General features: G+C 46.9%; 1 protein-coding gene across 3 annotated transcripts in view; it reads left to right on the forward strand.

Annotated features, from left to right (window-relative positions):
* Positions 1–11843, forward strand: part of vps13c (vacuolar protein sorting 13 homolog C) — a 59631-nt gene that overhangs the window by 23163 nt on the left and 24625 nt on the right. For all 3 annotated transcript variants that reach the window (XM_082529252.1, XM_082529253.1, XM_082529254.1), the window contains 28 exons: positions 780–1084; positions 1362–1506; positions 1585–1693; positions 2231–2364; positions 2558–2714; positions 2836–2915; positions 3029–3088; positions 3527–3683; positions 3762–3881; positions 3962–4065; positions 4222–4389; positions 4697–5001; positions 5591–5738; positions 6184–6322; positions 6627–6745; positions 6867–7033; positions 7274–7527; positions 7721–7947; positions 8255–8347; positions 8471–8704; positions 8789–8920; positions 9194–9283; positions 9639–9794; positions 9917–10181; positions 10273–10433; positions 10526–10647; positions 10964–11261; positions 11403–11792. In XM_082529252.1, coding sequence (XP_082385378.1) covers positions 780–1084; positions 1362–1506; positions 1585–1693; positions 2231–2364; positions 2558–2714; positions 2836–2915; positions 3029–3088; positions 3527–3683; positions 3762–3881; positions 3962–4065; positions 4222–4389; positions 4697–5001; positions 5591–5738; positions 6184–6322; positions 6627–6745; positions 6867–7033; positions 7274–7527; positions 7721–7947; positions 8255–8347; positions 8471–8704; positions 8789–8920; positions 9194–9283; positions 9639–9794; positions 9917–10181; positions 10273–10433; positions 10526–10647; positions 10964–11261; positions 11403–11792 — 4839 coding nt within the window. The remainder of the gene's footprint in view (positions 1–779; positions 1085–1361; positions 1507–1584; positions 1694–2230; positions 2365–2557; positions 2715–2835; positions 2916–3028; positions 3089–3526; positions 3684–3761; positions 3882–3961; positions 4066–4221; positions 4390–4696; positions 5002–5590; positions 5739–6183; positions 6323–6626; positions 6746–6866; positions 7034–7273; positions 7528–7720; positions 7948–8254; positions 8348–8470; positions 8705–8788; positions 8921–9193; positions 9284–9638; positions 9795–9916; positions 10182–10272; positions 10434–10525; positions 10648–10963; positions 11262–11402; positions 11793–11843) is intronic.

An 11843-nucleotide genomic window follows, 5' to 3' on the forward strand; every position in this document is an offset into this window, starting at 1 on the left:
TCAACAATCTGATTTCTGCAGTATAAAAGTAAACCCCACCTGCGTGACATAGAAATCCAGGCAGTTACAAATTTGTAGGATAGCCGACAGTCCAGCAGAATCATCCTCAATGAGCGTGTTTCCACCAAACTGTTACTGAAACAAAGCACATGAGACAGGAAGTCACTCAAAACCCTGAGCGCCACCCGTCTGAGACCAGGAGATGGTTAAAACAACTGGTTTGAATGTTCGGCAGAGTGAGCACGGACACAGGGAGAGATGACAGAAGAAGGAATGCTTTTCATGCACAGCATCTGACAGTAATCAGAGCTCACGTCCTCCATATGTGCTATGCAAATCACTCAGCTGCCCTCATTATCCCCCCCCCACACCCTCACTGCCACCCCCCCGTCAGTCACATGACCTTTGCCTGTGTGACGTCTCCTTAAAGCGGGTTTGACTTTCATTCTTGTTTCATACGTCAGTCGTGATATGAACCTTTTAACTTCTACACTCAGCTCAATATTTACGATATTAAAAATGTTCAAAAAACGTAACTAATGTAGTTTCCACGTCTCGGTTCCAACTCCTGATTTCAAGTGCCAGCTGGTGTGTAAGCGCAGCGACTTTAAAGCCTGCCATCAGCATGAGGTTCATATCCCTGTGAAGGTTTGTGAAACAGAAATGAACCTGTGCACACAGTGAACTCCTCACATTGGCCCTCTGACTTGCTCCTTCATGGCGTCTCTCTAAGTCTACTCAAGTCTGTCATCTCACACCTGATTGCTTTTGTTCTTCAGATGTTCGTCGACAACTTCCAGACCGCTAAAGAAGCTCTGAGCGCCGCGACGGCTCAGGCAGCGGAGAAGGCCGCGTCGAGTGTTCGAGACTTCGCCCAGAAGAGTTTCCGTTTGTCCATGGACATCAAGCTGAAGGCCCCACTCATCATCATCCCCCAGTCCTCCACCTCCTGTAATGCTGTGGTGGTGGATCTGGGTCTGATCACGGTGGGAAACAGCTTCTCTCTGCAGCCGGTGGAGGGTTTCCCTCTGCCAGCTGTGGTGGAGAAGATGGATGTCCAGCTGACGCAGCTGAAACTGTCCAGGTAACAACATAAGAAATGTGAATACACTGACTGTGAGCAGGGCTGGAAACAGTTCTGCTTTTGCTTAATTGTGTTTGTTGGTTTAAATCCAGCTAAACTCAGGTTGTTTAGACCTCACTGGGACTTAGAAATGGTACCAATGCACTGATTGCATCCAGTTCTCTTCATCGCTTGGCGTCTTCGTACACACCAGTTGATGGGAAATGTTTCTCCTCTTAGCTGCACTGAAACATGACGAAGGTCCAGCAGATAAAAACAGATTCCACTGTGCTTTCAGAACCACACTGAAGCGAGACTCTCTGCCCGACATCGAGATCCTTCAGCCAATCAACTTAGAGCTGCTTGTCACCCGAAACCTGGCAGCTTCCTGGTTCTCTAAGATTCCCGGAGTCCAGGTCCAGGGAGTGCTCCGGTCCCTAAATGTAGGTCTCTCTTGTTTTCCTGAACCAGGATTCAGACTCTGCAGAGTGAGACTTAAACCTTTATTGTGTATCCATCAGATGAGTCTGGGTGAGGAAGATCTTGGTGTACTGATGAAGATTCTAGTAGAGAACATTGGAGAGGGGAACAAAGAGCACAGCATGGATGTGAAGAGACAGGTGGCCCAAGGTGATTCACTCTCACAGCACATGATGGGAAATGAAATAAGTTGGAGAAAAGTCATTTTCAGCTTGTAAATTCAGACACAGCTGAAGGACTTAACCAGATCCTTACTCCAGTACTGTGAAGAACCCAGGAGCAAGTTTTAACCATGTTATGTTCTATGACTTGCAAATTAAACAAATATCTAGTACTGCCTTCTTTCATCTGTACAATAAAATGGTGTCTGGTTCATTCAGCAAAAGGGCAGAGCTGCAGGGACCCAAATCTGGTGGGCAGGTGGTGGTGGGTGGAGACCAGTATTTACTTTTTCTGGGCATTGAAACTGCACACACGATGGCATGAGCATCCTCCCTCAGAGCATTTCAGTAAAAGTTCATTTATCACTAGTGTTAAAGTCGGGTCGCTTTCACAGCAAAGTTTGAGTTTGAGTGGCCATGACGCACGGTTCTTATGTAAGAACTTGATCGCTACTTCAGTTAGTGAGACATGAAAAAGAAGATCTGAACACACGTGTGTGTTTTAATCACCGCTTTGCTTCCACAGAGAAAGCAGAGCTTGCAGAGCAGCTGGTAGATGTGGTGTCATTACCACCAGCATCTAATGGTGCTGTGGCCGCAACCAATGGAATTCAGAATGAAAACACCATCAGCGTTCTCCTCAACTTTGAAGTGGAAGAGGTACGAAATCTGCCAGAGCTCAGAGTCTGACTCACTTTTCCTCTGTTTCAAGAGAACATCAGTCTGTGGAGACTTTAGAGAGTCTGAAAGATCATTCTGTATCTGAAGAGATACAAAATTTTGCATTCATTGTTGCTCCAACATGTTGGCGCTCTGCTGTCATCTAAATGTGTTTTCTGCTACTTCTCTTAAGGTGCTTCTGACTCTGAAAAAGCCAAAGGAACAGAAGGAGTCCCCTTTCCTGGTCTTTCACGTCGCCCACATGGGCATTAACACAAAAGTCAGAAAATACGACATGAGTGCAGCAACATACATCCGAAAAATTGCCCTGAAGTGCCTCGAGTTCAAAGGTCAGAGCGTTACAGCACACTAGGGTTTACTGACACAAGTGTGTCTGTACTGGTTTCTTTGGTTGTGCATGTGCGGTCGAACATGTTGATGATGTGACAGCTTTGGTCTCTTCTGGTTTAGACTCAAGTGGGGAGCCGCTGTGCCTCATCAGCTCTTCAGTCGAGTCTGGAGCTGAACTGCTCAAAGTGGAGTATTGTAAGGTGAGGTCACCATGTGATTACTTGTTCATGCACGGGAGGTGGAGGCGAGAACTACGTGTGGGGTTGACGGTTTGAGATTCAGCAGTTTTTAATCAGCCTGTTTGTTTCATCAGGCCGACCGTGCCGGACCAAACTTCTCCACCGTCTACAAAAACACCGAGCAGCTGATCAATGTGAGTCATAGTTCATCACCTGCAGATCAGTACAGCATCATCTCTGCACATCTCATGGTCGTGTTGAAGGAAATGCAAGCTTGGCTTTAGCCCTGTTTGCACAGATCTAGTGTTACCAGGTGGATTTGTCTGATTTAGAAATCATTTTCACACTGCATCACCCAAGTTTTACTCAAATTTACAACACAGACACAAAAAATGCTCCACGTCACGTCATCCTGTTCTGATAGATTTGAGCCTGTTCTTTCTATGAACGTCTCTCTACGCTGTCTAACAACAAAACCTGTATTTGTGACGAGAGGTAGAACAGGGGAAAAGTAACTTAATAAAATACCAGTGATGAACGTGGCACCACGGGACTAAGATCTGTCACACATCCCAGGTGTTGCACATTTTTGAGAACCACTAAAATGCATCAGCTTTCCTCTTGGGTCGTAGGTGACTTTCACCTCACTCGACGTCATGCTTCACACCGAAGCTCTGCTGTCAGCCATTAACTTCCTGTCGACGGCGTTGTCATCTGGCGGCGGCGTTCCGTCTCCAGAGAAAGAAGTCCGACCAAAGACGGAGGATAAGACGGTTTCTGCGAAGTCCAGTCAGTACCACACACACCCACACACACAATGTGCGTCTGACTTAAAACTCAGCGTCATGTGTTATTTTTCTCCTGCAGCTGCCCTGGTGTCACCTGTAGACTCTCAGGTCACAGACCTGAAGGTGGTCATGGATCTCGGGGCCTTCAACGTCCTAGTGTGCGACCAGTTGTGCAACATGGCCGACATCAAGATCCAAGGTACTGAATCGGAGCTGAATTTTGTTTTCTGTGAGTTTTCACTACCAAACCTGATGTAACACGCCTGCTGTGTACCTCAGGTATTAATGGCTCGCTGCTGATGCAAGGACCTCAGACTCATATATCAGGCGGCATGCGAGACTTCATTGTTCTAAACGTTGATCCCAAAAGCTTCCACAAGAAGGTCAGTAAGTTGTCTTATATAAGAATGCTTCACTCCATTGTGTCAAAACTGATAACGTCTTCAGACCCTGATACCCCGGGACTGCTTTAGATCGTCCTGCCCTCTTGTGTTTGTGTTCTTGTGTGAGCTAACGGTTTCCCTCCGACTATGCTTCAGGCCATCTCCATCGTGGGTAACGAGGTGTTCAGCTTCAGCGTGAGTCTGACCCCTAACGCCACAGAGGGCGCGGGCTACGCCGACACCTCCAAAACTGACGGCAAAGTGAAGTTAAACGTGGGCTGCATCCAGGTGGTTTACCTGCACAGGTTCTTCATGTCCCTGCTGGTGAGTCACACGTGATGATTGAAAGTTAGTTTGTAGAACTGTTTTTAGTTTGACCCGAGCAGCTAAACCTGCACTGGTTTGTTATTTGTGTTCCCTCCTCCCAGTTTGATTTGTTTTTCTTTCTCAGTATTAATGTTGTGAGTTTTCTTTTATTCTTTTTAATTTTTGCCAATGAGAAGAAATGCAAAAAGAAACCTGGATCCAGTGGTTTTTAAAACACCTAAGAGTGCATGAAATAGTCACTACTGGACTGAAGAAAACTCTCTTTTTTTTTTCTTTTTTTTTTTCTCTTTAAATTTTCTTGCAGAATTTCACCAACAACTTCCAGACCGCTAAAGAAGCTCTGAGCGCCGCGACGGCTCAGGCAGCGGAGAAGGCCGCGTCCAGCGTACGTGACTTTGCCCAGAAGAGCTTCCGTCTGTCCATGGACATCAACCTTAAGGCCCCAGTCATCATCATACCACAGTCCTCCACCTCCAACAACGCTCTGGAGGTGGACCTGGGTCTGATTACTGTTGGGAACAGCTTCTCTCTGCTGGATGTCACAGGATGTCCGCTGCCAGCCGTCATCGACAATATGGACGTCCAGCTGACGAAGGTGAAACTCTCCAGGTCAGTGAAACAAAGCCTCACAGACTTGATCCACAGTCAGAAATGTTAATGGTGTTGATTAAGATTTTACAAAGTGAAATGAAAGAACCTGAAGACTGAAATCCTTAATGTCAGTAATGATGTTCTTAGAATAGGACCTTAAAGGAAGTCTCAGGAGCGTAAAAAGATGCAACTGGACTTTAAGTCTGTTTCACCAAGAAGCTTCTTCAGTTTTTAAAAGTTTTAAAGCTGCAGGAAACCTCTTGGATAAGACGCGAGAGGTTTCAATGTCTTTTTAAGCTCCTAAGACTACCGTGACCTTTAATAACTGAGAACCTCCACAGACGTGCAGGAAGGAAGACCCAATCTGGCCACCTGAATCTTGGCGCCTCTCCTTTGTGTTAAAACAGTGAAATTTGCTGGTCAATCTGAGAAAAAGGATGAAACTGCATGTGCAAGTAGTCAGATCAGGAATTCCAAGGATATTGTGGTCATGCTTGAAAAAAAGGTGCAGAAGCAGAAAGCTTTGATGGGGAAGCTTTTGTTTTTATATGCAGACTTTGATTCGTTTCTCCTGTAAGCACATTGAGTCTTTCCTGTTGTGGCCCAGGACCTGCTTAGAGCCTGACTCAAACCAACCTAGCAGAGAGCTGCTTGAACCGGTCAACCTGCACCTGAACATCAAGAGAAACCTGGCAGCTTCCTGGTACAAGAAGATGGCTGCTGTGGAGATCGATGGAGATCTGAAACCCATGAAGGTAGGAGGAAGAGGAAGTTAACATGTATGCTTGTTACATTATTAAACTTGTAACCAAAAATCTTTCCCAGATTACAAGACGATATAAAAACAGAGTAGCTGTACAGTATGGTTGGTGTTTTAAGACGTATGTAATAATCTTCCTCAATAGAATAAAATGTGTCAGAAATTCCACTAATGATTTTATTCTTGTTTTTACAACCAGTCGACAAGTAAACCACCAAAGGTACAGTTTCCCCTGAGGACAGGCCTCTCTGTAGAGTTATATTGTTGCTGGTCTCGTCTTTTACTTGGAAGCTGGATGCAGTTTGTTTGTTGTGGTCTGTAGTCTGCGTAGACACCTCCAATAAGGACGCAGGTTTAGGCTAGGCTAGCAGCCTTTAGCCGTAGCCTCATTCTAGTCACAGCTGTAGACAGACTGAGTAGTGACTGATGCGTCTGTGCAGGTGAAGCTCAGTCAAGACGACCTGAAGGTGGTGCTCAGGATCCTGATGGAGAATCTGGGAGAGGCCGGAAGCCCGGAGCCCGCCGCAGCCCGGCAGGAGACCAGTCTGCAGGTCCGAGCAGCTGGAGCCACCCCGACAGGTCCGATTGAGTTTATGTTCAGATCTTCACTCATCCAGAGTTGAACCCTGATATTTGTCTGGTTTCTGTGTCTGACTGATGACATGGTAAATGGACTGATTCTTATATAGCGCTTCTCTACTCTCCCAGAGTACTCAAAGCGCTGACATGTATCTGATATAAGATAGACCAGGATTATTTTGAACCCTAAATCAAGCTAGGCTGCTCGAAAGTCCAAGAATAAAAATATTGTTAATGAGTGTAATAGATCCACTTTAAGCTTTCTTGCCGTTTTGTTGATGTGATCTTTGTCCTGATTGCTCAGGTGGTTCTGGAAAGATGACTGTGAGCCACAGTGAAGAGGACGATGAAACTTTGGAGACTGTCAAGTTTAACTTCAACATCGAGTCTCTTGGTCTGGTTCTGTACCTCGACCCCAAACAGGTCAGTTAGAAACAACAAGGACGTGAAAAGAAACTGATATCTGGGGGACGCTATTCGTCCAGTGGTTGGAGTAAGCAAGTAAGTGTTAGTTATTCTTCCTGACTGTTGTCCCTGTTCCCAGTCCTCAGATCTCCAGAACCAGCAGGACCTCAGACTGGGAGAATTTGCCCTACACTTGCTAAAAACTTCAGGGAAGATCCTAAATAATGGCAGCATGGAGGTGAGCACGGTGCTGACTGCCTGCACACTGGACGACCTGAGGACCGGCATGGAGAGGGTCACCTCGCGGTAAGTCAAATGATCTCTGCTTTCTGTCTGTCTGACTGTTTTGTTGATGACGTGATCAATCACTGATGGAGTTCTTCATCAAATAGTCTGTAGTTGTTTTTCAGAGAAGAAGAAGAAACAGTCAGATCACACTGCACAGTGAATATGATCCATATGGAAAGCAGTTTAGTTTCTTGCTACCAAAGTGGTTTAGATGAGAGTTTTCGGTCAGTGATCACACATTGTGTTAACTTGCTGCAGGATGGTGAGGCAGAGAGACGAAGAGAGCTCTGGGGTCACGATCGACGTGACGTACCGGCAGAGCGCAGCAGAACGGGAGGTGGTGGCCATTCTGCAGAAGCTCTATCTCTGTGCAAGCGTGGAGTTTCTGATGGCCGTCGGAGATTTCTTCCTGCAGGCTCTGCCGCAGAGTTCGGCTCCGCCCGCCACCTCTGCACCGAGCGACAGACTGCAGCTGAGACAGACCACTGAACCACGAGCCGACCCCAAGACTGGTAAGATCGGGACACCAGACCCCAACCGGAGAGGCGGGGGGGGATTGAGTATATCTACTGTATAAAACTGTAAAATTGATGTTTCCAAGTATTCAGAGCTTCTCAGTCAAGCTAAAGACGACCATTCAGAATCACAAAGCGAGAACGGAAACAAAAAAAGAAAAACCATCACAAGACTGTTTTCTCTCTGCAGCCTCCACAGTGAAGACTCGACTTCGAGCAGTGGTGGTGGACCCAGAGGTGGTGTTCGTGGCCAACCTGATGAAGGCCGACGCCCCAGCTCTCGTGGCCTCATTTCAGTGCGACTTCACGCTACAGGCCGAGGAGGACGGCACACAGAACATGAGAGCCAGCCTGAGGGAGCTGAAGGTCCTCGCCTGCCCCTTCATCCAAAACAAAGAGGACAAGGCTGTCACCACCGTAAGAGTGTGCTTGTTTTTTGCAGTCTGTAGATTCTTCAGAGAGAACCTTTCACTCACTGTTATATCAGTTCTGCTTTGTGTTTTTTGATATGTCAGACACATTTAAACCCATAGCGTTTTGGGTAGTAAACGACTGGGAGTAAAACCATTTTTACTGCATTACCCTTAAAAATATGAGTCGGGTAACAGATTAACTGAAAAAGTGTCTTACTGTAGGGGAAGAAAATGTGATGTGTTAGTGGTCTTGTAAGTAATGAGAGATGAACAAACGTGATTAAAGGTATCAGTCTGGCTCTATCCAAAAGGTACTGAGACCTTGTTCGGTCACCTTGGAAACCAAAGCTCACCCCAATCAGCCACTGAGGGGCTCCGTGACAGTGGAGGAAATCATAATTAAGGTATTTATTTATGGATTTAGAAATCACACTGACATATGTTGGAGACTCTGTGTTGCTTCTCTGGACTCGCGGTGATTTCCCGACTGTCAGTGAACTCATCACCAGTGTGTCTTTCATCTGCAGATTTCACCGTTCATCCTCAACACAGTGACAACGATAACAGCCGCCATGACGGCAAAGCAGAAGGATCAACAGTGCGAGGCATCGAAGCCCGATGTCAGTGACCTGTGGTCGGTCATGAACATCTACAACTGTAACTACTGGTTCCTGGGAGTGGACCAGGCCACCGAGGTCACCGAGAGCTTCAGAGAACCGGACGGACGAAATGAAGGGGAGAGCTTTGGCGTCGAAGTCAAGGTACCACAGCGTCCTCGCAGAACATTCATTGTAAAACTTTAAAGAAGGTTTGCTTCTTTTTGACGAGCTGTTGTTGGCCCTCAGGTTGTACAGGTGACTCTGGAGTCCGGTTTGGGTCATCGAACAGTCCCTCTGCTGCTGGCCGAGTCCTCCTTCAATGGTTCAGCCAAAAACTGGTCTTCGCTGCCACAGCTGAGAGCTGATATGACGCTTGAAGTAAGAACTCAACCTGGATTCAGACCTGATCCTGAAACTCGTGTCATATATTCAAGGCTCCTAACTTTAGTTTGTTTTTTTTTTCCTAACTTTAGTTTTAGCTGAGGAGTATTTAAGAACATTATTCATGTGTTCATCCTACCACCGAAGGTGTTGACGCCACTGGAAGGGATAGGCTGATATATTCCAGAAAGACAAAAATCTCTCTGACAGCTGAGTTATCGCAGCTGCTGTGCTCAGTGAAAAAAAACCAAGTGTGTCATCTGTTCCCAGGTGAATTACTTTAATGAGACCCACGCGGTGTGGGAGCCTCTGCTGGAACGAGTCGACGGCGGCAGACGAAGGTGGAACCTGGAGTTCGAGGTAAAGCTGCTAGCAGCGAAGCTTGCTCTTAATGAACTTTGTGTGATTATTATGACAGCTACACAATGTCCCACTCCAGTGAATGTCCCACAGCAAAGCAATTCCCTGAAGTGTTTTGTCTGTGAATAGTTTTATGTCAAAGACATTTTTGTGTTCCTCATATAAAACATCCAAGTGGCTCATTTCCAACCCCCCCCCCCCCCCACCCACCCTTTCTTTTTCTTTTTTTTCTTTTTTCTTGGAATAGACCGACCTTAATATTACAGGTGTAAGAGTTTAACGGCACGTCTGTAATCTGCCATTTAAAGGTGGAATGAGGCTGATGAACTTAGTGATGCTGTTTTTGCTCCTGCAGATGAAGAACAACCCAATCCATGACAAAAGCCCTGTTCACGGAGATGACTTCATATTCCTTCCTGAACCTCGCACTGTCGTTAACATCTGCTCCAAAGACACCATGAATGTCACCATCTCCAAGTGCTGCCTCAACGTTTTCCAAAACCTCGCCAAGGTACAGAATAGCTTCAGTTTGTGTCTGACTGATGCTATAATATCACTTCTAATTGACTTTTTGAAAAAGTGTTAATTCGTTGAATCACTGAGTGCCCTTTTCCTTTGCTGTGTTTTGATCAGGCGTTCTCGGAGGGAACGACTTCCACCTTTGATTACTCTCTGAAGGAGAAGGCGCCATTCACTATTAGAAACTCTCTGGGAATTCCCTTCATTGTGGAGCACAGTGCTAACTTGAGACTGGTGGGATCTGCGGGGCAGGGAAAGCTCCACGAGTTGCCGGTGGATCAGAACATGGAACTGGAGCACTCAATGTTCGAACCAACATCCAGAGGCAAACTTTCAGCTCTCCAGCGGCAAGAGAGCTGCCTGTTCAACCTCACCATCGGTCAGACGTTCCCACTCGTTCTCTGTTGGTGCTGCGCGTTGTCTTATGCTAAGCTTGCGATTGGAGATGTGTTATTTCTCTCCCCATACAGTGCCCTCAGGATACAGCGAGATCGCCAACATCCCTGTGGACAAACCGGGTCGACGCCTCTACAACATCCGCGGCCCGAATCTGCAGGAGGCCATATCTGTGCTGTTGCAGATTGACGCCAACGAAGGCAACAAGGTCATCACGGTTCGCTCGCCGCTGCAGGTCTGAACCACAGACGCTCTAAATAAAGCCGATATTGTGATTAGAAAAGCAGGACAGGTTTATTTAGAGGCAACTTTTGTTTGTGTTTTTAGATAAAGAATCACTTCTCAGTGCCATTCACCATCCTCAAGTACTCTCCACAAACCAGAGCTCTGCAGGTTATTGGACAGGCCGAACCCAAGACGGAGTTTCATGTCACCTTAGAAACTTACAGGTAGAATCACACCACCTTCTTCAGGTGTTCGAGAGACTGTTTGTTAGTATAGTCGTAGTCTTTGTGGATTTGATGATTGTCTCAATAAAAGACATCCTCTGCTGCTCTGAACATCTACAAATTTAGGGTTTGCCAACATGGGCGAGCTTCTGGTTGCAGATCCTTTTTTCCAAACTGAATTTGTGACACTTTAAGTGCAATCTTGTCCCTGAAACTCTCTGGGTGCTGTTGTGAGTTCCTGTGGATCTGAGCAGCTCCAGGTGCCTCGTCATAACTTCCGGAGGTGGTGAGAGTCTTTACTTCCTCTTTCCTCCAGATCTCAGCTGTTTTTGCAGCCAGCAGGAGAGCTGACAGGTCAGTACGCGCCATCTTCCACCTGCATATCCTGGAAGGAGCAGGTGCACTGTAGCTCAGAGGTGGGGTCGATGCTTCAGTGTCCCGCATCCGAAAGCAGCCTGCTGCCGCTCATGGTCAGCACTTTGGCCGTCCCCGATGACCTGCGACACATCACCAGCTGTGGAGAGGAGGACTGGGACCCCGCCTATGTCATCCATCTCCATCCTATGGCTACCCTACGCAACCTGCTGCCATACACCATTCGCTACATGATGGAGGTAACCCTAACAGCTCCATCAAGGTTTAGCAATGCAATAATAAAGAGTCTGTTTGTTAGAAATGTTTTATTATTTTATAAGCCAATGAAAACTAACCTGATCTAAAATAACCTGATCGGACCTGGCGTGTTGCATCCCCAGAGCTCAGTAGACAGCTGCGAGCTCCGTGAAGGCAGCACGTCAGACCTCCTGAACGCTCGTGTCTCAGGCGAGATCGTGTCGCTGGTGCTGATGAGGTATCAAGGACGCGACTGGCACGGACACATTCGGATTGAAAAGGAAATGCCCGAGTTCCTGGTCATATGTCTCACCTGCGACTCGGACATAAACATGACTGTGGACATTAACGTCCATGCGACGAGGACGGCGAGCCGCCTGCTGCTGTCGCTCTTCAGTCCGTACTGGATCATCAACAAAACGTCTCGAGTGCTCCAGTACAAAGCCGAGGACATCTCCGTCAAGCACCCGGCCGACTACAGAGACATCATCCTGTTCTCCTTCAAGAAGAAAAACATGTTCAGCAAGTGCAAGGTGAGAAACACCTGGACACACATGTCCAGCCTTTCTTCTTTAGACTTTAAA

Source organism: Aulonocara stuartgranti (assembly GCF_965226115.1).
Source record: "Aulonocara stuartgranti genome assembly, chromosome: 1".
In the NCBI taxonomy this organism is placed as follows: Eukaryota; Metazoa; Chordata; class Actinopteri; order Cichliformes; family Cichlidae; genus Aulonocara; species Aulonocara stuartgranti.